Source organism: Giraffa tippelskirchi, chromosome 2 (assembly GCF_054371585.1).
Source record: "Giraffa tippelskirchi isolate mGirTip1 chromosome 2, T2T-mGirTip1v1.2.pri, whole genome shotgun sequence".
Classification (NCBI taxonomy): domain Eukaryota; kingdom Metazoa; phylum Chordata; class Mammalia; order Artiodactyla; family Giraffidae; genus Giraffa; species Giraffa tippelskirchi.
This window is the reverse complement of record NC_137276.1, coordinates 115,887,989-115,908,307: the sequence shown is the minus strand read 5'-3', so window position 1 is coordinate 115,908,307 and position 20,319 is coordinate 115,887,989. Positions and strand designations below refer to the sequence as shown.

The window sequence follows — 20,319 nt, the reverse complement described above, 5'->3', positions numbered from 1 at the left end:
TTCTCTGCCTATGAAAACTTCCTGCTGCTCTTCAGTTTGTTTGCAAACATCAAGCTACCTAGAGTTCTTGTGATTTCTGAGACTCCAAAAGGAATGTTGGAGAAAGGAAAGACCACATGACAAGTTTGGGGACGAAGTCTTCACCTGCAAAAGCAAAACGAAGTACAGGTGCACCAGCCCGCGGGCCCCAGATGCCTGCCCGGCAGTTCCTAACTCCCTTTTAGCGAAAGGCACTGTGAGCTACCCGACACTTCACTTTACTCCTCTCTTTTGGAGCCGCGGAAATTAATATTCTTTCAACACTCTACACACTAGTCCAGTCTCCCCAGATGATATCTTCGGCGTTCTCGCTGCCCCGAGCCCACCCCTTCTATCAGCTCACCGCGCCAAGACCCTGGTCCAGGTTTGGGGACAGTTCAAAGAAAGAGGAAAAAGATGGCTCAGCTGGGAAAGGGATAAGAATAAGGTGGCCTGTGGCTCGGTCCAGAAATGCCGGTCTTTCTTAGACACACGGAGGGAGAAAAGTTTCCTTTGTCAAACTAGTGACCACGTGGCGCTATGGCGGTCATCACCAGCAATCCCATCAGAGTGCCAGGCGCGGACCTGGGGACGTGCCAGTCACCTCCTGCGCTGGCCAAGGGGAGCCCCGAAAAGTGGGGACACCGCGGGAACACAGGAGAGAGTCGATCTGGAGGACGCAAAGAGGCGTAAGAGGGTAGCTAGGGGAGCTGCGCGTACGGCGGGGTTCCCGGTGGTGGGCGGATGCGGGCTGCGGGACGCGGGGTTCCCGGGGTTGGGGAGCCAAGACTGGGATTCCGGGGTGGGAGTGCGGAGGGCAAATTCTGGAAGCAGTGGGGTACAGTCCGCGGCATTCTCAGGGTGGGGGCGCGGAGGGCGGAGCCCTTGAAGTGGGGCGGGGAGAGGGGCGGGCCTTCGGGAGCTGGGCGGGCTCGGAGGCGGAGTTCCTGGGGCAGCGGGGCGCCGGGTTCCAGGGGACGGAAGGGCGCTGTTCGTGGGGCGGGGCGGGGGCGGTGCTCGGGCCTCCGGGCTAGGGCCGGGGCCGGGGCCCGGGCCGGGGCGGGGGCGGAGAGCTGCGGGCAGGCTGGGCATGGCGTCCATGGCGGCGGCGATTGCGGCCTCGCGCACGGCCGTCATGAGCGCTAACCGGCCTCTGGACGACCGGGAGCGGAAGCGCTTCACCTACTTCTCGTCGTTAAGCCCCATGGCTAGGAAGATCATGCAGGACAAGGAGAAGATCCGGGAGAAGTACGGGCCCGAGTGGGCGCGGCTGCCGCCGGCGCAGCAGGACGAGATCATCGACCGGTGCCTGGTGGGGCCGAGCGCCCCGGCGCCCAGCGACCCCGAGGAGCTCGCGCGCTTCCCCGGCTTGCGCGGGCCCACGGGCCAGAAGGTGGTGCGCTTCGGGGACGAGGTAGGTGCGGACGGGCCGGCGGCCCCTCCACCCCTCCCCGGCTACGCGAGGCGCCCGCGGCTGGGCAGACACCTGCCGGCTAGCAGCCGTCCCCCCAAGACGCGCGGGCAGGGGCTGGAGAGAAGGCTCAGGAACCCGGGTGGGTGGAAGGGGCGGCCTGGAGCCAGAGGTCGAGGGCTGGGGGGCTCCCCGGGAGAGTCTGTGGAGAACCGCCGAGAGAAGGAAGGAGGTCATTCAAGACCCTCCATCTAGACCTGCCCCAGCGGGCCGCAGGGGACCCGAGACTTCTCCCAGAGCTGGAGGCAGTTGCCGGTAGCGAGGCAGACCAATTGGCAGCAGCAGGGGATTTTAAGCCAGACCAGCCTAGGTTCTAATCTATTCTGCCATTTAGCTGTCTGGCCGTGGGTGACCTAACATTTTAGAGCCTCAGATTCCCCCAAGAATAATAATACCCACCCCAACCCTGCTAGGGAAGGTAGTCAACATTTTATACATAATAATATTATTAGTATTTGTGATGAGTTGTGCGGGGAGAGTGAAATTGTCAAGCAAGATAACAAGAATAAAGAGGTGCCTTCCAAGATTTCCCCAAAGCCTAAGATGTTTCCGAGTGAGCACCATGTACAGCTTTGTTTTGGGAGTGAGTGTGGTGGCCCCTCTTTTCCTTTGAAAAACACTGGATACGTTTAAATGATCTGTTGCAAACCTTTGGTACATATAAGGGCATGTCTGGGCCTCTGACTTAGACACTCTGCTGGGACTTCTAGAGGGGTGGTCACTGGAGGAAGAAACCCTGAAGCTAGAAGAAGCTCAGGGATGACCCATGGAAAGTCACAAAGGCCTGAGTGTTCTGTGCTGCTCAGAAAGTTGGCTTTTTCCTGGAAATGTGTTTAACTAAAACCTGTTTGATGCCAAATTTGTGGCTCTGGGCCTTTTCAAGCTCAACTTTTGGTCCAAGTCGAAAGCAGCAAGCAATATACAATGAAATCCGCATGCTTTGAGGCTGCAAGGATGAGGGGCCAAGCTTGGAGAGATTTTCTGAGGAAGTTGTGGACTGCGGAAGGAATTCTAGTGGAGAATGAGGTTTTAATCTGATTTTCAGGCGTGGGTGTGCAGAAATGTTGATTAATACAAAATGTTTGTGGTCATAAACCCACTTTAATGTAAGGGATGTGTGAGAGGCAGACATATGCTGCCCACATGGCTTTATTCTGACAGGATGAAAAGTCTTCATTGGATTTTAAACTCTAAAGGCTTTGCCAGGCAAAATGAGGGTGTGGTAACGGAAGGGATGAGAATATACATTTAAAATGTAATCCCAGAGCTGAAACATATTTAATGTGAAAATAAGCATCTCTAAAGATGTTTGCAGTGTTGGTGCTCAGATTTGGGTGATGGAAAAGCAGGCAGCCTCTCTTGGAAACGTCATGAGGAAATAAACTGTGAGAGGAAATAAACGGGCAAGTACTTACAGATGTTGGAGAGTCACTGTCATTTTCCCTTAGTTAGCTGCCTGGCTTGGAGAAGGAAATGGCACCCCACTCCAGTACTCTTGCCTGGAGGAGAATCCCAGGGACGGCGGAGTCTGGTGGGCTGCCGTCTATGGGGTTGCACAGAGTCGGACATGACTAAAGCGACTTAGCAGCAGCAGCTGCCTGGCTAAGAATATCCACATGCCTGTTCATTATCAAAAGGCCTGTGCCATATTGCTAATAAGATGTGACCAAGTGAATTGTGTACTCTGATTCCTTAACTGGGTACTAGACTGCGCCATTTGTGAATTTGTAAACCCAAAGCAATTTAACAGCCAATAGAACTTTTTGTTGTGGTACTTGCATATTCTTCCAGGAGCGTAAGAGCCCTGTTTTTCAGAACTGAACTCAGCTTTGCAAAATGGCCTGCCTGCGAGCATGATCTGCAAACCTCCTGCCAGGCTCTCCTGCCAGGCATTAGTGGCAGAGACACAGTGAGTTTGAAGAAAGGTACAGAGGAACATTGCCCAGAGCTTTTTTGTCTTTTTGGCTACAGTGATTTAATCCTACTAGGGAGTTTAAAGTGTGTTACATTGACTTGGCACCAGAGTAGAGTTGGTGGTCTCATGCCCAGGAGTACGGTTGTTCTTGGAGGAGGGTTGGCTCCAGGGCACAAGTGGTGATGATGGGGATGGGGTGGGGGTAACCCCTCTGTAGGCTGCTGGACAGAGTAGCCTGAATAGGTGGCCCCAGGCTTACCCAAAAGGGCCCTGAACCAGACTGAGTCAGCCGTTCTGTCCCTTCCTGTTTGATCTGCCTTCAGATGTAGTCTCTGTGGCCTCCACAGCCAGTCTTGGAACAGAGAATGCTCCTTGGGCTCCGCCACTGCCAGCATCCACAGTTGGCTCATTGAAGGATGGGTGCTCAGGTGAACCCCAGCTCTTGCTTTAGCCAGTGTCTGACCTTGGATGACAAGCAGGGTGGGCCTCGTAGATACTTGGAAAAGACCACCTGGGATACTGGGTTCCGAGGGCCTTTCCTAAGGCTATAACAGGAGGCACCTGGGCTTGGTTGTGAGTCTTGGGTTTGCTTTGGCTCCCCGTCAACTAACTTTTTGACTGTGGTAATTCATTAATGTCTCTGAACTCCTGCAGTGGGAAGAACATTAACAGGATGATAGTAGGAGAGGCCTATGAGATTAAAAATGGCTGCTGCTGCCAGTGGTGAAAATGTCAATATTAAGGTTGTTAGCTGTAGTCTCTCTGTGTCCACTTTTGAAATCACTATCATGAAATAAATTCCTGCCATTGCTAAGCTTAGCGTTGGTCCTGTAGAGTCCCACAGGAGACTCTGTGAGAAGGAGCTCTGCTCTGATGAGCTCTGGGGATTCACCTTGGGGCACATATTGAAAGCTGGGCTTGCTCTGTCCACAGTGTGGACGTGAGGTCCCCTGTCTCCTGATCAGCCACCATTCCAGCCTCAGATTGTGCCCCCCTTTCAGCTATCGTGAAGGACCAGGACATCACCTATTTCTTTGAATACCCTCTACCCTGTCGCCAGTAACATTTTTGTGTCCCAAACAGCCACATTTTATGTCAGATCATGCAAATACAGCCTTCAAATGTGACTGTCGTCCATTCATTTTTATGTGTTGCAGAAACAAGCAAGTGGTCATAGATCTTGGTGGCAGGGAGTGTGGTCAGGGCCCAGCTCACACGTCCAGTTGGCGCATGTGGGGCTGCTCTGGGTAGGACAGGTGTGGCACCATGCCATCTGTGTGTTCGTTTTTACGTTTGCTGTCTGTAAAGCAAGAGGACCAGTGTCCAGGCCCAGATCCACCCTTGCTGGGAGGACGAGCCTGACGCAGAGAGGGAGGCTGACTGCCTACCTTTGAGCGTGGAAGCCGTGAAGGGTTCTATCAGTTTTTTGGTTCTTACTACCTTGGCAGTCAAGCGAGTGACTATTTCCTTAAGCCTAGTATGTTAGACACTAGAGCCATTCATGCTTTAGGGATGCTTAGCCTTCCTAGGTGGCTCAGTGGTAAAGAATCAGCCTGCCAATGCAGGAGACGCAAGAGATGCAGGTTCAATCCCTGAGACCGGAAGATCCCCTGGAGGAGGAAATGGCAATGTGCTCCAACATTCTTGCCTGGAAAATTCCATGGACAGAGTAGCCTGGAGGCCTGCAGTCCATGGGGTTGCAAAGAGTTGAACATGACTGAGTGACTGAGCATGCCCAGCTCACCGGACCTCTCAGGCTTATAGGCCTTGCTTGGAACAGACAGGGACATTGGGCTTGCCTTTTGCATCACGTGCTTGGTCTGAACGTTAAGGCATGTTTGCAAATAGATGCTTTCAGCAGTTTGACTTCTCCTGTGCTTCTCAATTCCTGCATTATTCCTACAGCAGTAAAAGTTTGGGGAATGGCTTATTTCGGGAGATGAAGAGCTTTCATCTAGGGAGATTAGGTATCACCCCAGTCTGCCTCCACAGCTTCCTGTTATCAAATAGCAAAAACAGAAAACAAAACCCCGACTTTCTAGGCATGTGTAGCTCTCTGCTCCCTGCACTTGCTCCCAGATTCTTGCCACCAATCTAGCAGGATCTGAGAATTCTGAGCTCTGTGCCACAACTAGGCTCCAGATGAGCCATAAGCAGATGAACTCAGAAATTTGGGCAGCCGGAGTGTTGCTTCTCATGGACCTACTTGCCTGTTTCATCTCTTTATAAAAAAGTAAGTGGGGCTGGGCAGGAAGGATGTTTCCATGTGCCAACCTCAGGGACCCGGATCTGGATTTTGAGTGCTGGAGAATGTGGGTTGTAACCCCTGGAGCCAGACAGCTCCACCCCCTGTTCAGCAGCTTAGCATGACCAGCTGCTGTTGGAAGGAGGTGTTCCCCCAGCCCGTGTGTCCCTCCCCCTCCTGCAGGAACCAGAGGACTGGCTGGCTGCTCTTTCACTCCCCTGACTTTCACCTCCTTTTCTGGGGCTGAGTCTTGGCCTTCCTGACTCCTGCAGGAAGTCAGGAGACCCTCTGCAGACCTCTGAAGGCCCCTCAGTTTTCCACAGCCCCGCTGCCTGTCCAGCTCCTGTTCCCCCATGGCTGGTGAAGCACCCTTCCCTGAAATGCTCAGGAGGAGGGGGTCAGTGTGGAGCCCCCCAGTCAGCAGACTTTGATGAGCTGCTGGCATCCAGGCCATGCCCTTTGGGCTGCCTGCAAATGGTCACCTTGCCCCTCTCCTTAGGGTCTAGGCTGGCCAGCCTAGAGGTTTGTGTTTTAAAATAAGGTAATTAAATAAGTATACAATTTCTAAACTGACATACCTGTGTGTGCGTGCATGCTAAGTCGCTTCACTTGTGTCCATCTGTTTGTGACACCATGTACTGTAGCTTGCCACGCTTCTCTGTCCGTGGGATTCTCCAGGCAAGAATACTGGAGTGGGTTGCCATGCCCTCCTCCAGGGGATCTTCCTAACCCAGGAATCAAACCCGCATCTCCTGCATCTCCTGCATTTCAGGTGGATTCTTTACCGCTGAGCCACCAGGGAAGCCCAACGTACCTGTATGTTGCTGTTAAAAGTTTCAAACAGTGCAGAAGCAGCATTATGAAGCAGTTGGTAGTCTTTCCAGAACTCTCCTCAGTTATTAGATCTTCGTCAGATTTGAGTTTGGTTGGCTCTGTGGCTGCCTGATGCAGGACTTGTGACATGTGAGGTCACCTCTTCCCCTTTCGCTTCAGGAGCTTGGCTTTTTACTTTTCAGCCTTTGGCCCCCAAATGAGAAACTTGAGAGTTACTTTTTCAGTTTTTCGGACTTTTTTTTTTTTTTTTTAAGAGAGAATGCGTAATTATGAGCCCCACGCTTCTGTCTGGCAGATGCATGCGTTCTTTAGAAAAGATGACAGGGTGGATGTGGTTTATCATGTCCTGGTGCCTGTGCCCTGGCTCCAAGCAGGAGTTGAGAACGTGGCTGTGGGGCCATGTTCACCTCCACCTCCACAGGCTTTGAGGAGGAGGCTGTGGGTCTCTTCCACAGGCTTCCCTTTTCAGACAGATAGTTCTCTGTCCAAAGAAGCACCTGGCCTGGTGCCCCTGGAGGAGGAAGGGTATTGAAACTCTCACTCTGGGAGCTGAGGCAGCCACACTGGCTCCCCCTGGCCCTACCGGTGGGTGTGTGGCCCAGTAATTACCAGGGAACAGGTTTTGCAAAAAAGTGAAATGACTTGCTCCTTGTCTCCCAGGGTGAGGGGGAGAGCTGGGAAGCCTATTGGCACATCTGAAGTCATCTTGTAATTGACGGGAGTTACTTTGACATTCTAAAGCAAGAAAAAAAAAAATCCCTTTCTCAGAAAAATAAATCAAGGCCAGACCTGTCTTAAACTTCTTACTCTGTTCTCCTGGTTGTTTCCTTTGACCTCTCCCCCACCCACCTTCCCATCACCACCTTGGCACCGAGTTTTTGTTTTTGCTAAGGTCTGTGAAGGCCTGAGTTTCTGTACTTGTGTTCATGATGGACGCTGCCCAGTAGTTAAACTCGTTTTCTGTTGTCAGAACTGCAGTTTTGTACTTCCAGTGATGGCAACTGTCTTATCTCAGCAGAATTAAATGTATTCAGTACTGCAGGTCAAAGGGGAAAGCATCGATTCCATAAATATATAAACAATAGTCCCTAAGAATAAGCATTTGGTTAAAAAGAGCATATTCTTCTCCCTTACTCCTTCCTTTTTTATTTTTTTTTAGTGGACTTTATTTTTCAGAGCATTGTTAGGTTCACAGCAGAACTGAGCAGAAAGTACAGAGGTTTCCATATACCCACTTCCTTATACATGCACAGCTCCTCCCCCCACAGAATCAACAGCCCCTATCACAGCGCTGCATTTACTATAATCAGTGAACCTACACATCGTCACCCAGTTCATAGTTTACATTACAGTTCACTCTTTTTTAAAATTTATATTTTCCACTATTTTTTAATGATCTATTTAATTAATTACTTTTTGGCTGCTCTGGGTTTTCGTTGCTGGGCACGGGCTTTCTCTAGTTGCAGTGAGCAGTGCTGGGGGACTCTTTGCTGTGGTGCACGGGCTTCTCATTGCCATGCCTTCTCTTGTTGCAGAGCACAGGCTCTAGGGGCCAGGCTTCCCTAGTTGTGGTGCATGGGCTTAGTTGTTCCACAGCATGTGGCATCTTCCCGGATCAGGGATTGAACCCTTGTCTTCTGCATTGGCAGGCAGATTCTTATCCACTGTGCCACCAGGGAAGCCCTGTAGTTCACTCTTCATATTGGACATTCAGTGGTTTGGACTAATGTATGAGGACACAATTCCATCATTGTATTGATAGAACCATACAGAGTATTTCACTGTCCTAAAAACCCTGTATGCTTTTGCTATTCATCCCTTTCTCCCCTCCAGTCCCTAGCAACTGCTTATCTTTTTACTATCACCATAGTTTGGTCTTTTCCAGATGACATATGGTTGGAATCATGGAGTATGCAGCCTTTTCTGATTGACTTCGGTCACTTAGTAATATGCATTAAGTTTCTTCTGTGTCTTTTCATGGCTTGATAGCCCATTCTTCCTAGCACTGAATAATAGTCTACAGCCTGAATGTACCACAGTTTTCTTAGCCATTCATAGCCATTCACCCACGAAAGGACATCTTAGTTACTTCTAAGTCTTGGTATTTATGACTGAAGCTGCTATAAGCAGCCATGTGTAGGTGTTTATGTGGACCTAAGGAGATCAAACCAGTCAATCCTAAAGGAAATCAGTCCTGAATATTCATTGGAAGGACTGATGCTGAAGCTGAAGCTCCAGTACTTTGGCCACCTGATGCAAAGAACTGACTCATTTGAAAAGACCCTGATGCTGGGAAAGATTGAAGGCAGGAGGAGAAGGGGACTACAGAGGGTGAGATGGTTGGATGGCATCACTAACTTGATAGACATGAATTTGAACAAGCTCTGGGAGGTGGTGATGGACAGGGAAGCCTGGCACGCTGCAGTCCATGGGGTCACAAAGAGTCTGACGACTGAGCAACTGAACTGAAGTTTTCAACTCATTCAGCTAAATACCAAGGAGTATGATTCCCTCCCTTCTGTTTTTAACATGCTCCTGTGAATTTGAGGTACAGACTGACACTAAGCAGATCATCAGGAAGAAGGTGCTTGGTGCAGGATGTGCCAAGAGGCCCAGGCCAGCCGACATCCCTGAAGGGATGGGACAGTCAGCAACACAGGCAGTGTCTGTCCCGCTCCTGCAGGCTCTGCCATCTGAGTGTCATTTCTCTAGTTTGGAGTATTTCACAGTTTAAACTTCTTACCTTTAAGCCAAGATGCCACCAGCTATCAATCAACTGGAAACTCCCTCAATTTATGGACTTAGGAGAACAATGATAATATATAGTTCCAGTGAGCACTGCTTCTGAACCACTCAAGAAAAATCAGATGTATTTCTGGGGAGCTTAATGGTTGGGATTCTAACTTTTAGAGACTCAGCCCTCTAGATGGCAGGAGAAATTTAACAAACAGCACACCGTATTTTGACTCTACGACATCAGAGTATTTATAATTACATACTTATTGTAGTTATGCAGAGGCATTATTAGAAATCCTTTTGCAGTAGTTGTATGTAATCTTTGAACTCTGGAACGAATGAAATGAAAGCAGCCCTTTAGTTCAGTTCAGTTCAGTAACTCAGTTGTGTCTTACTCTTTGCGACCTGATGGACTGCAGCATGCCAGGCTTCCCTGTCCATCACCAACTCCTGGAGTTTACCCAAACTCATGTCCATCAAGTCAGTGATGCCATTTAACCATCTCATCCTCTGTAGTCCCCTTCTTCTCTCGCCTTCAATCTTTCCCAGCATCAGGGTCTTTTCCAGTGAGTCAGTTCTTCGCATCAGGTGGCCAAAGTATTGGAGTTTCAGCTTCAGCATCAGTACTTCCAATGAATATTCAGGACTGATTTCCTTTAGAATGAACTGGTTGGATCTCCTTGCAGTCCAAGGGACTCTCAAGAGTCTTCTCCAACACCACAGTTCAAAAGCATCATTTCTTCGCTCTCACCTTTCTTTATACTCCAACTCTCATATCCATAGATGACTACTGGAAAAACTATAGCATTGCATAGACAGACCTTTGTTGGCAAAGTAATGTCTCTGTTCTTTACTATGCTGTCTAGATTGGTCATAGCTTTTCTTCCAGGGAGCAAGTGTCTTTTAATTTCATGGCACAGTCACCATCTGCAGTGATTTTGGAGCCCCCCAAAATAAAGTCAGCCACTGTTTCCACTGTTTCCCCATCTATTTGCCATGAAGTGATGGGACCGGATGCCATGATCTTAGTTTTCTGAATGTTGAGCTTTAAACCAACTTTTTCACTCTCTTTCATTTTCATCAAGAGGCTCTTTAGTTCTTCTTCGCTTTCTGCCATAAGGGTGGTGTCATCTGCGTATCTGAGGTTATCAATATTTGTTCCAGCAATCTTGATTCCAGCTTGTGCTTCATCTAGCCCAGCATTCCTCATGATGTACTCTGCATATAAGTTAAATAAGCAGGGTGACAATATACAGCCTTGACGTACTCCTTTCCCCATTTGGAACCAGTCTGTTATTCCATGTCCGGTTCTAACTGTTGGCTCTTGACCTGTATACAGATTTCTCAGGAGGCAGGTAAGGTGGTCTGGTATTCCCATTTCTTTAAGAATTTTCCAGTTTGTTGTGATCCACACAGTCAAAGGCTTTGACATAGTCAATAAAACGGAAGTAGATGTTTTTCTGGAACTCTCTTGCTTTTTCGATGATCCAGTGGATGTTGGCAATTTGATCTCTGGTTCCTCTGCCTTTTCTAAATCCAGCTTGTACATCTGGAAGTTCATCTACTGTTGAAGCCTGGCTTGGAGAATTTTGAGCATTACACTGCTAGCATGTGAGATGAGTGCAAATGTTCAAAGAATTTGAACATTCTTTGGCATTGCCTTTCTTAAAGATTGGATGGAAAACTGACCTTTTCCAGTCCTGTGGCCACTGCTGAATTTTCCAAATTTGCTGACATATTGAGTGGAGCACTTCAACAGCATCATCTTTTAGGATTTGAAATAGCTCAGCTGGAATTCCATCACCTCCACTAGCTTTGTTTGTAGCGATGCTTCGTAAGGCCCACTTGACTTCACATTCCAGGATATCTGGCTCTAGGTCAGTGATTACACCGTCGTGGATATCTGGGTCATGAAGATCTCTTTTGTATAGTTCTTCTGTGTATTGTTGCCACCTCTTCTTAATATCTTCTGCTTCTGTTAGATCCATGCCATTTCTGTCCTTTATTGTGACCATCTTTGCATGAAATGTTCGTTTGGTGTCTCTGATTTTCTTGATGAGATCTCTAGTCTTTCCCATTCTATTGTTTTCCTCTATTTCTTTGCATTGATCATTGAGGGAAGCTTTCTTATCTCTAAAGCAGCCTTTAGATGTGATTTGCTGAGGCCTTTAGAGGTGATTTGCTTTCTGCCTTAAGGGTGGTGTCATCTGCATATCTGAAGTTATTGATATTTCTTTAGCAGCATCTGGATGTGATTTGCTGAGGCCTTGCAGTGTTTAGGAGACTGTTTGCTTTGGTTGATTATACTGATGACGCACAGCATGGTTGTACCTGCTTCAAAGTGGGGTAGGTGAAAGCCAGCCAAGAAAACCGCAGGCCTCTTGTGAGAGCGGCCAGCATCCAGGTTGGTTTACTAGAAATTCTTACTTGGGAATGATGAGAGCCATGTAGCAGTATTGATTGAGGCCACCTGTATAGATGGGCGGAGAAGGCAATGGCACCCCACTCCAGTACTCTTGCCTGGAAAATCCCATGGACTGAGGAGCCTGGTAGGCTATAGTCCATGGGGTCGCTAAGAGTCGGACACGACTGAGCAACTTCACTTTCACTTTTCCCTTTCATGCACTGGAGAAGGAAATGGCAACCCACTCCAATATTCTTGCCTGGAGAATCCCAGGGACGGCGGAGCCTGGTGGGCTGCCGTCTATGGGGTCGCACAGAGTCGGACACGACTGAAGCGACTTAGCAGTAGCAGTATAGATGGGGTGGCTTGGGCAGAGAGGTGGACACCTGAGCCGTGGAGGTCAGCACGTGCAGCCTGCGTGGCCAAGCGCCTCCATGAGAAGAGGGAGTCAGGTGTCCTGTGGAAGACTGATGTAGGTGAGCCGCCCATGGGAACAGCTGCTTTAGAATGACTTAGGGAGTTGTTGGATCATAACCAGGTGGCACCAGTGGTAAAGAATCCGCTTGCCAATGCATAAGATGCAGGAGATGCAAGTTCAATCCCTGGGTCGGGAAGGTCCCCTGGAGGAGGGCATGGCAACCCACTCCTGTATTCTTGCCTGGAGAATTCCCATGGACAGGGGAGCCTGGCAGGCTACAGTCCATGAGGTTGCAAAGAGTCGGACATGACTGAGCACACACACACACACAGGGAGCTGTTGGTTTTCTAAAACTATGTCAGGTGGGACCCACAGCTTCTGCCTGTTAAAACAGCAGCCTAGGTGATTCTGATTTACAGCTAGATCTGAAACCTTTAAGCTAGGAGTGCTCTTTAGAGAGCCTTGAATCTGGTGTCTATGAATGGCACAAGCATGGACCCAAGACCAATTAGGACCTAGGAAGTGGCCATCCCCTCAGGCTACCTGGGACAGGTGTGCCAGAGAGAGGGCATCTGCAGAAAGGTGTGGTTTTTTCAGGTTGCGGGGTGGTCCCCAGCCTGTCCATCAGGAAGGCCCAGAGAGGAAGCAAGACTCGCAGAGTGCTTCAGGGGTCTTCGAAGCACTTCTTTTGACTGATGTAGGAAAGGCACCTCTTCCTGTCCTCCGGCTGCTAGTGAGCTGGTTTTGTGGAGGGGAGGCTCAGAGTTGCTTTGTAATGCCCGTGCTCCTGGCCCCGCTTCCTCAGGCTGGCCTATGGGTCCTGCCAAGGGTCATCCACTGTGGACACTGCTGTCCACAGGTGCTGTCCCCCCACACACTGGAGACGAAATGAAGTTCACTGGCTCTGAAATTGGGAAGGAAGTTATAAAAGAAGAAATGACTCATTAGTATCCAGTCATACAGGAAAGGCTAATATTTATAACATTTCACCTTTGAAATGAATTTTAAGTCCAGAATTTCTCACTTTAGAATAGTTTTGGAATAGTCATGACTTTTACAGAGAAACCAACCAATTCTAGATGAGTTACTGTCGCCAAATAATTTCAAAGGCAAAATGACCAAAATCCTTAAAAATTTTAATAGTAAAAATTGCATTTAGTGTAGAATGTAGTGAATTTCAGGGTGTCTGGTATTGGTTGCAGCTTCTGGTGTGTTGGGAAATGTTCAACATCTGGCATCAGGGCAGTGAGGGGAGCAGCCTTGCTGTGGAGCACCCGCTGGTTGCCATGGAGATGCTCCTCTAGGTCCTGTCCAAGCCCCAAGGTGGCTCACGGAATCGGAGCCAGTCAGGGAGGTGCAGCAACCCCACTGTGTGTTGTTACAGATGCACTTTCTATCTTGCAGGTACAATAGACATAAGTAACGTCAGGAGCATAGATAATAGCAAGACAGACTAAAGTAATTAGGAAATGATGTTTTTAGTATTTGTTACCCTTGTCAGGGTTTTTTTTTTTTTGGCGTGGGGAGGGGTCACTTTTTTTTTGAAAAATAAATTAATTTTCAGAGCAATGTAAGGTTCCCAGCAAAACTGAGTGGAAAGTATAGATTTCTGACATACTCCCTACTGTCACACATGTGCAGTCTCTTCCAATACCAATGTGCTGCACCAGAGTGGGACATTTGTCACAATGGATGAACCTACATATCATTATTGCCCTTAGTCCATAGTTTGCACTGCAGTTTACTCTTGCTGCTGTACATTCTGGGTTTTGAGAAATGTATCCACCATTACAGTATGTACAGAGTAGTTTCACTGTCCTAAAAATCCTCTGTGCCTTCTCATCCCTCCTTCCATTTAACCCTGGCAACCACTGATCTTCTTACTGTCCCCATAATTTTACCTTTTCCAGAATGTTGTATAGTTCGAGTCATATAATACATTCAGATTTTTTTTTATTGTGGTAAAATATTCATAACAAAATTTACCATTCTCACCATTTTTTTTAGGTGTACAGTTACTACATTCACAATGTTGTACAGCTGCCACTACCACTGTCCATTTCTAGAACCTTGCAATTCTGATGCTGTTTTGCATCCAGCTGCCTGGAGAGCCTGCATTGCTGCCAGTGCTGTTTGTGGCTGGAGTCTGCAGCTGGCCAATGGCTGACTTCAGAGCTTCAATCGAATTTTTGTTTGGCATGTTTATTTTTGTTAAGTGCTTTATTATTTTTTTATGAGCTTGGAACTGCAGAAATCTAAGGAATTTGCCCCTTGACTCAGTTTCTTGCTGGAGCAAACAAAAAATTATTGACTTGACATCAACTCGTGGAGAAATCACAGGATGCCCCTCTGTCTGCAGCCCTTTTGGAATTTCAGCCAATATGGGCTGCAGCCACTGGAGCCTACTGGCTTACCAAGCTCCAGGCTACGTTTTTGCTCCTAAGAGTCTTTTTCTTTTTTTAAACAATAACTAATTCTTTATTACTCCATGAGTACATATACAAATTTTAGACATCTTATCCATGTCAATCAGAGATGACTACCAATAAAACTTTCCTTTCATGTTTGTTTACCAGATTTTATAAAATATATTTACTGTTTCCCAAATTCTTCACCAAGGAATTATGGGGAATAATTCTTTTAAAAGTATACAATATGAACGAGAATGATCAAATATAGCTCAAATGAAGCATTGTTATAGAAAGCGTATTTTATTGGTTCCCTCTTATATTCCTGTTCGATTTTTTGTTTGTTTCATGTAATATTGTCTTTTCATCTTCATTTTTTCTTTCATTCACAAAATTACCTAAGGAGGAATACATTTATAACTTGTATATGTATATTGGTAGGGAAGAAGATAGGCCAGGATTACTGTAGAAAAAAGCTGGAAAAATAGAAAAGAAGGTTGTTCCTAAGAGTCTTGCACTCATTCACCTTCCAAACCCCCAAACCTTCTTACTCTGTTCTTTGCAGATTTCAAAGGGACTCAAGCTGCATAATTAATATTCAGAGGATTGATCATATCACATGAGAAGGGATGTGTCCTGCTTTTAGCCAGTGATCCTGCTCCCTGCTCTGTCTCTGCCTGCCCACTGAATCTCCACACACCTCCTCTGTCCCCTGAGGTGGCCACTGGGTTGTCCCTCCCCTGGAGACAGGGAACACATTTGCCAGTTGGTTTCCCTTTGTCCTTTTTTCACTGGTCCAAATCTAGAATAAAGGGGACTTACATTACATCAGCCTCCTTCATTTTTCCCATCTGACAAAGTCTTTTTTGTTGTATTGCTTCTAAGAGGAACTTAGAGGGTCCTGAGATCATAGAATTTTACGGACTTTCAGGTCATTTAGCTCAACTACACTTTTCTCCCACTTCCTGACCACACACGCAGAGACCTGGACTCAGGGTCCCCTTAGCTGAGACTTGTTAACTCACATTTCTACTTTTGAAGGGACACAGTTTGTAAATTGAGGCGTAAACGTGGGCTAAACTGCACAATGCGAACACAGTGGCCCATGTTGCCTCACGTTTTTAGAAGTTTTGCCTGAGAGTCAAGAGTGATAGGAGACACAGCTTAGAGACTGAGGCTGGGAATGGAGTTTGTACTAAAAAAAAGTGGGCCCTTTGCAGAACTGGGCCGCCTCCTGGAGGAGGGGGAGTCAGGTGACCTACCTCTAGGGGCAGGGAGTGCTTCTGGGTGGGAAGACACCATGTACCTGGGGTGCTTTATGCAAGAACAGTCTCAATTCAATTATTTAATCCCCTTTTCAGTCTGGATCACCCAAGATATCCCAGTTTTTGGTTCAGAAAATATGATCCCCAATAGAAGCTGGGCACAGATGAGACATTTGCTAGCATAGGAATACAGGTGGAAAGACGGAGAAGTAGCCAAGGGAAGGAGATTTTTACAAGCCTTTGTTTAGGCTGGTGGACCCAAGGTCAAATTCTCGTGACTATTTTGAAGGGCTCCTTTTATCCTGTTCTGCTTGTGAGGGTCAGAATGATTCTGAGTTTTCATTATAATTGCATTTTCTTCATTGATTTGCTGATCATTGCCTTTCACATTTCTGGGAGGCACTTATTAGGATTGGGGGTGGGGCTCAATTTAAAAATTGGGTATGAGTATTGACTGCAAATAATTTTCTGACATTCTTTTCACTGTTGTTCAGTTACAAAGTCGTGTCTGACTCTTTGAGACCTCAGGGACTCCAGCAGGCCAGGCTTCCCTGTCCTTCACCATCTCCCAGAATTTGCTTGAACTCATGTCCATTGAGTCAATGAAGCCATCCAACCTTTTCATCCTCTGTTGTCCCCTTCTCCTCCTGCCTTCAGTCTTTCCCAGTATGAGGGTCTTTGCCAATGTGTTTAAAAGCATTGCTTTCATATGTGACCTCATTTAATCCTCACAACAATCCTGCAAGGCAAGTGTGATTCTTCTTTTACAGATGAGGAAACTGAGGCTCAAAAGGCTAAGTCATCATCCCCTGGCCACATGGCTAATCGCTGGTAGGGCTGAGACCTGAGCCCAGAAGCCCTGTTCCCTTTCTTCTCAGCTTCCCTGTCACCAAGTTTGTCCTGGGACTCCCAGGCATCCATCTAATATCTGTTTGGCAGGGGACAGGCATGCCTAGCAGCCTCGGCCCACAAAGTGAGGGGAAGCCAGATCCAGAAGGTCAACACATTCTCTGCAGAGTGTGGTGACGTCAGGCTTGTTTAGAGCCAGGAGTTGGGATTCTTCCTAAATTTTGGTTCCCCCATGGCCTTGGGTGGTTGTTTGCACAGGGTATGTTTGGGTTTGGATTTCAGATTTATTCTTGAATTTTTATTTCAGGACATAACTTGGCAAGATGAGCACTCTGCCCCTTTCTCCTGGGAAACAAGGGTAAGTTGGATTAAATTTAGATTTGTTTATCTTTTATAAAAAGTGATGTGGTTAGGTATTTTCCTTTCAGCACTTAGGAGGTCAGATGCACCCCCTGCTGGTAGGAAAGGAGAGGAGGTGGGGTGGGGCCTATGCTAAGTTAGGTGTTAGGTTTGGTGATGGATTTAAAGTGAGGGGGTTGGTGGCACAAGGGTCCATATGACAAAGCTTTGAGGGAAGCTTTTGGTTGGGGGTGGGATAAGAGCAGCTTTTATTAAAATGAAATCAGAAGGGCAACAGAGACAGCAAGTTGGGTGGATGTGGGAGCAAGAGTGCAGATCCATCAGAATTGCCTGGAAGAGTCAGCTCTAGGCAGAGAGTCCTGAGGGTGGAAGAGAGGAGGGAGAGACTGTTCCTTGTACCTTGTGAAGCTGGAGTAGCCAGTGGATACACACAGACAACCCAGCCTGGATCCCTGAATGCTGGTGTCCAGTCATTCATTCATTGCTATCAGTGTTATTGTTGCCGAAGTTGCTTAAGGGTATCAAGCTTCACTGGGTTGATCCATTTCCCCATTCTCCCTAGTTGTCCCAGAACAAGAGCATTAATAAGTAGCAAAATGACCAAACGGTAGGTGTCTCAAATCCAAGGAAAAAGACCAGGATTCTCTGAATTCTAGAACATTTGCTGCTCTGTGTTGGAGGGCCCTTTCCATAATGGAGGTGACCATAATGGCTCAGTGCCTGGACTGGGGCTGAGGCTTGAGGTCAGATCAGGGCTTTCAAGCCTGGTACTTGAAGGGGCTTATTCTTGTCCCTACAGTTGTTCATCCCAGTAGAAATGGCCTCCACGGGGCTGTAGGAAGGGTTGGTCACAGTGGGATGAAGCAGTGAGTGGGTCTGAGAGGCCTTCACATGGGAGTCTGTGTCTAAGAATAAATGACAGACTTGACGAGGGCCAAGGCGGATCCAGACAGCTGGCATCCTTGCCCACAGGTGGCACTGTAACCGAGACTGATTGCCCCAAGTGGTGCGATGCCCCTAGGATGAGGGAAGCCCATGAGAGCCAAGGTGATTCTTCTGTGAGAGTTAGGAGGTGGCTTTTGAGAATACTTAGCATTAATGCAGATGAACATGTTCATTCAGCAAACACACACTCCTGCCTTCAGGGTACCAGAACGTTGGGTCCTAAACGTCCTAAAAATAAAGATGCAAACAGCTGCATCCTGTGTGTCTTTTTTTTTTTTTTTTAATTTCTGAGGCAGATGAATAACCTAAGTCTAAACAGAGGGCAGGGCGAGTGACAGAGTTGTGCCTGGAAGCTGAATCCTTCAGGATATGGACACTGGTTAAGCGGTGGCCAAGGGTGGGTGGGAGGGAGCCGGGGATATGGAGGAGCAGCCTGGAATTGCAGTTTCAGAGTTCTGAAATCCAGCAGCAAATCCCTTGTCCAGTAACAGGGCAAAGGGAGTTGGAGGTGGGTAGAAAGTACATCACCACATTGGCATTCATCCAGGGCCGTTATGTTCCTTTTCTGGGGTTTCCCCAGATGGGTACCTGAGAAGCACTAAACCTATAGATGACACCCATGGAAAAGAAATGCAAAAAAGCAAAATGGCTGTCTGAGGAGGCCTTACAGATAGCTGGGAAGAGAAGAGAAGTGAAAAGCAAAGGAGAAAAGGAAAGATATTCTCATCTGAATGCAGAGTTCCAAAGAATAGCAAGGAGAGATAAGAAAGCCTTCCTCAGCGATCAGTGCAAACAAATAGAGGAAAACAACAGATTGGGAAAGACTAGAGACCTCTTCAAGAAAATTAGAGATACCAAAGGAACATTTATGCAAAGATAGGCTCGATAAAGGACAGAAATGGTATGGACCTAACAGAAGCAGAAGATATTAAGAAGAGGTGGCAAGAATACACAGAAGAACTGTACAAAAAAGATCTTCACGACCCAGATAATCACGATGGTGTGATCACTCACCTAGAGCCAGACATCCTGGAATGTGAAGTCAAGTGGGCCTTAGAAAGCATCACTACGAACAAAGCTAGTGGAGGTGATGGAATTCCAGTTGAGCTATTTCAAATCCTCAAAGGTGATGCTGTGAAAGTGCTGCACTCGATATGCCAGCAAATTTGGAAAACTCAGCAGTGGCTACAGGACTGGAAAAGGTCAGTTTTCGTTCCAATCCCAAAGAAAGGCAATGCCAAAGAATGCTCAAACTACCGCACAATTGCACTCATCTCACATGCTAGTAAAGTAATGCTCAAAATTCTCCAAGCCAGGCTTCAGCAATAGGTGAACCGTGAACTTCCATATGTTCAAGCTGGTTTTAGAAAAGGCAGAGGAACCAGAGATCAAATTGCCAACATCCGCTGGATCATCGAAAAAGCAAGAGAGTTCCAGAAAAACATCTATTTCTGCTTTATTGACTATGCCAAAGCCTTTGACTGTGTGGATCACAATAAACTGTGGAAAATTCTGAAAGAGATGGGAATACCAGACCATCTGACCTGTCTCTTGAGAAACCTGTATGCAGGTCAGGAAGCAACAGTTAGAACTGGACATGGAACAACAGACTGGTTCCAAATAGGAAAAGGAGTCCATCAAGGCTGTATATTGTCACCCTGCTTATTTAACTTATATGCAGAGTACATCATGAGAAATGCTGGGCTGGAGGAAACACAAGCTGGAATCAAGATTGCTGGGAGAAATATCAATAACCTCAGATATGCGGATGACACCACCCTTATGGCAGAAAGTGAAGAGGAACTAAAGAGCCTCTTGATGAAGGTGAAGGAGGAGAGTGAAAAAGTTGGCTTAAAGCTCAACGTTCAGAAAACTAAGATCATGGCATCTGATCCCATCACTCCATGGGAAATAGATGGGGAAACAGTGGAAACAGTGTCAGACTTTACTTTTTTGGGCTCCAGAATCACTGCTGATGGTGACTGCAGCCATGAAATTAAAAGACGCTTACTCCTTGGAAGGAAGGTTATGGCCAACCTAGATAGCATGTTTAAAAGCAGAGACATTACTTTGCCAACAAAAGTCCGTCTAGTCAAGGCTATGGTTTTTCCAGTGGTCATGTATGGATGTGAGAGTTGGATGGTGAAGAAAGCTGAGCGCTGCAGAATTGATGCTTTTGAACTGTGGTGTTGGAGAAGACTCTTGAGAGTCCCTTGGACTGCAAGGAGATCCAATCAATCCATCCTAAAAGAGATCAATCCTGGGTGTTCATTGGAAGGTCTGATGTTGAAGCTGAAACTCCAATACTTTGGGCACCTCATGCGAAGGGTTGACTCATTGGAAAAGACCCTAATGCTGGGTAGGATTGGGGGCGGGAGGAGAAGGGGACGACAGAGGATGAGGTGGTTGGATGGCATCACCGACTCAATGAACATGGGTTTGGGTAGACTC

The 20,319-nt window shown here is 47.4% G+C and overlaps 1 protein-coding gene across 1 annotated transcript in view; it reads left to right on the top strand.

Moving 5' to 3' along the window:
• Positions 1–1,074: 1,074 nt before the first annotated feature.
• Positions 1,075–20,319, top strand: part of C2H1orf198 (chromosome 2 C1orf198 homolog) — a 35,667-nt gene continuing 16,422 nt past the window's right edge. The window contains exons 1-2 of the mRNA XM_081574392.1: positions 1,075–1,432; positions 16,871–16,921. Coding sequence (XP_081430518.1) covers positions 1,109–1,432; positions 16,871–16,921 — 375 coding nt within the window. The 5' untranslated portion in view covers positions 1,075–1,108. The remainder of the gene's footprint in view (positions 1,433–16,870; positions 16,922–20,319) is intronic.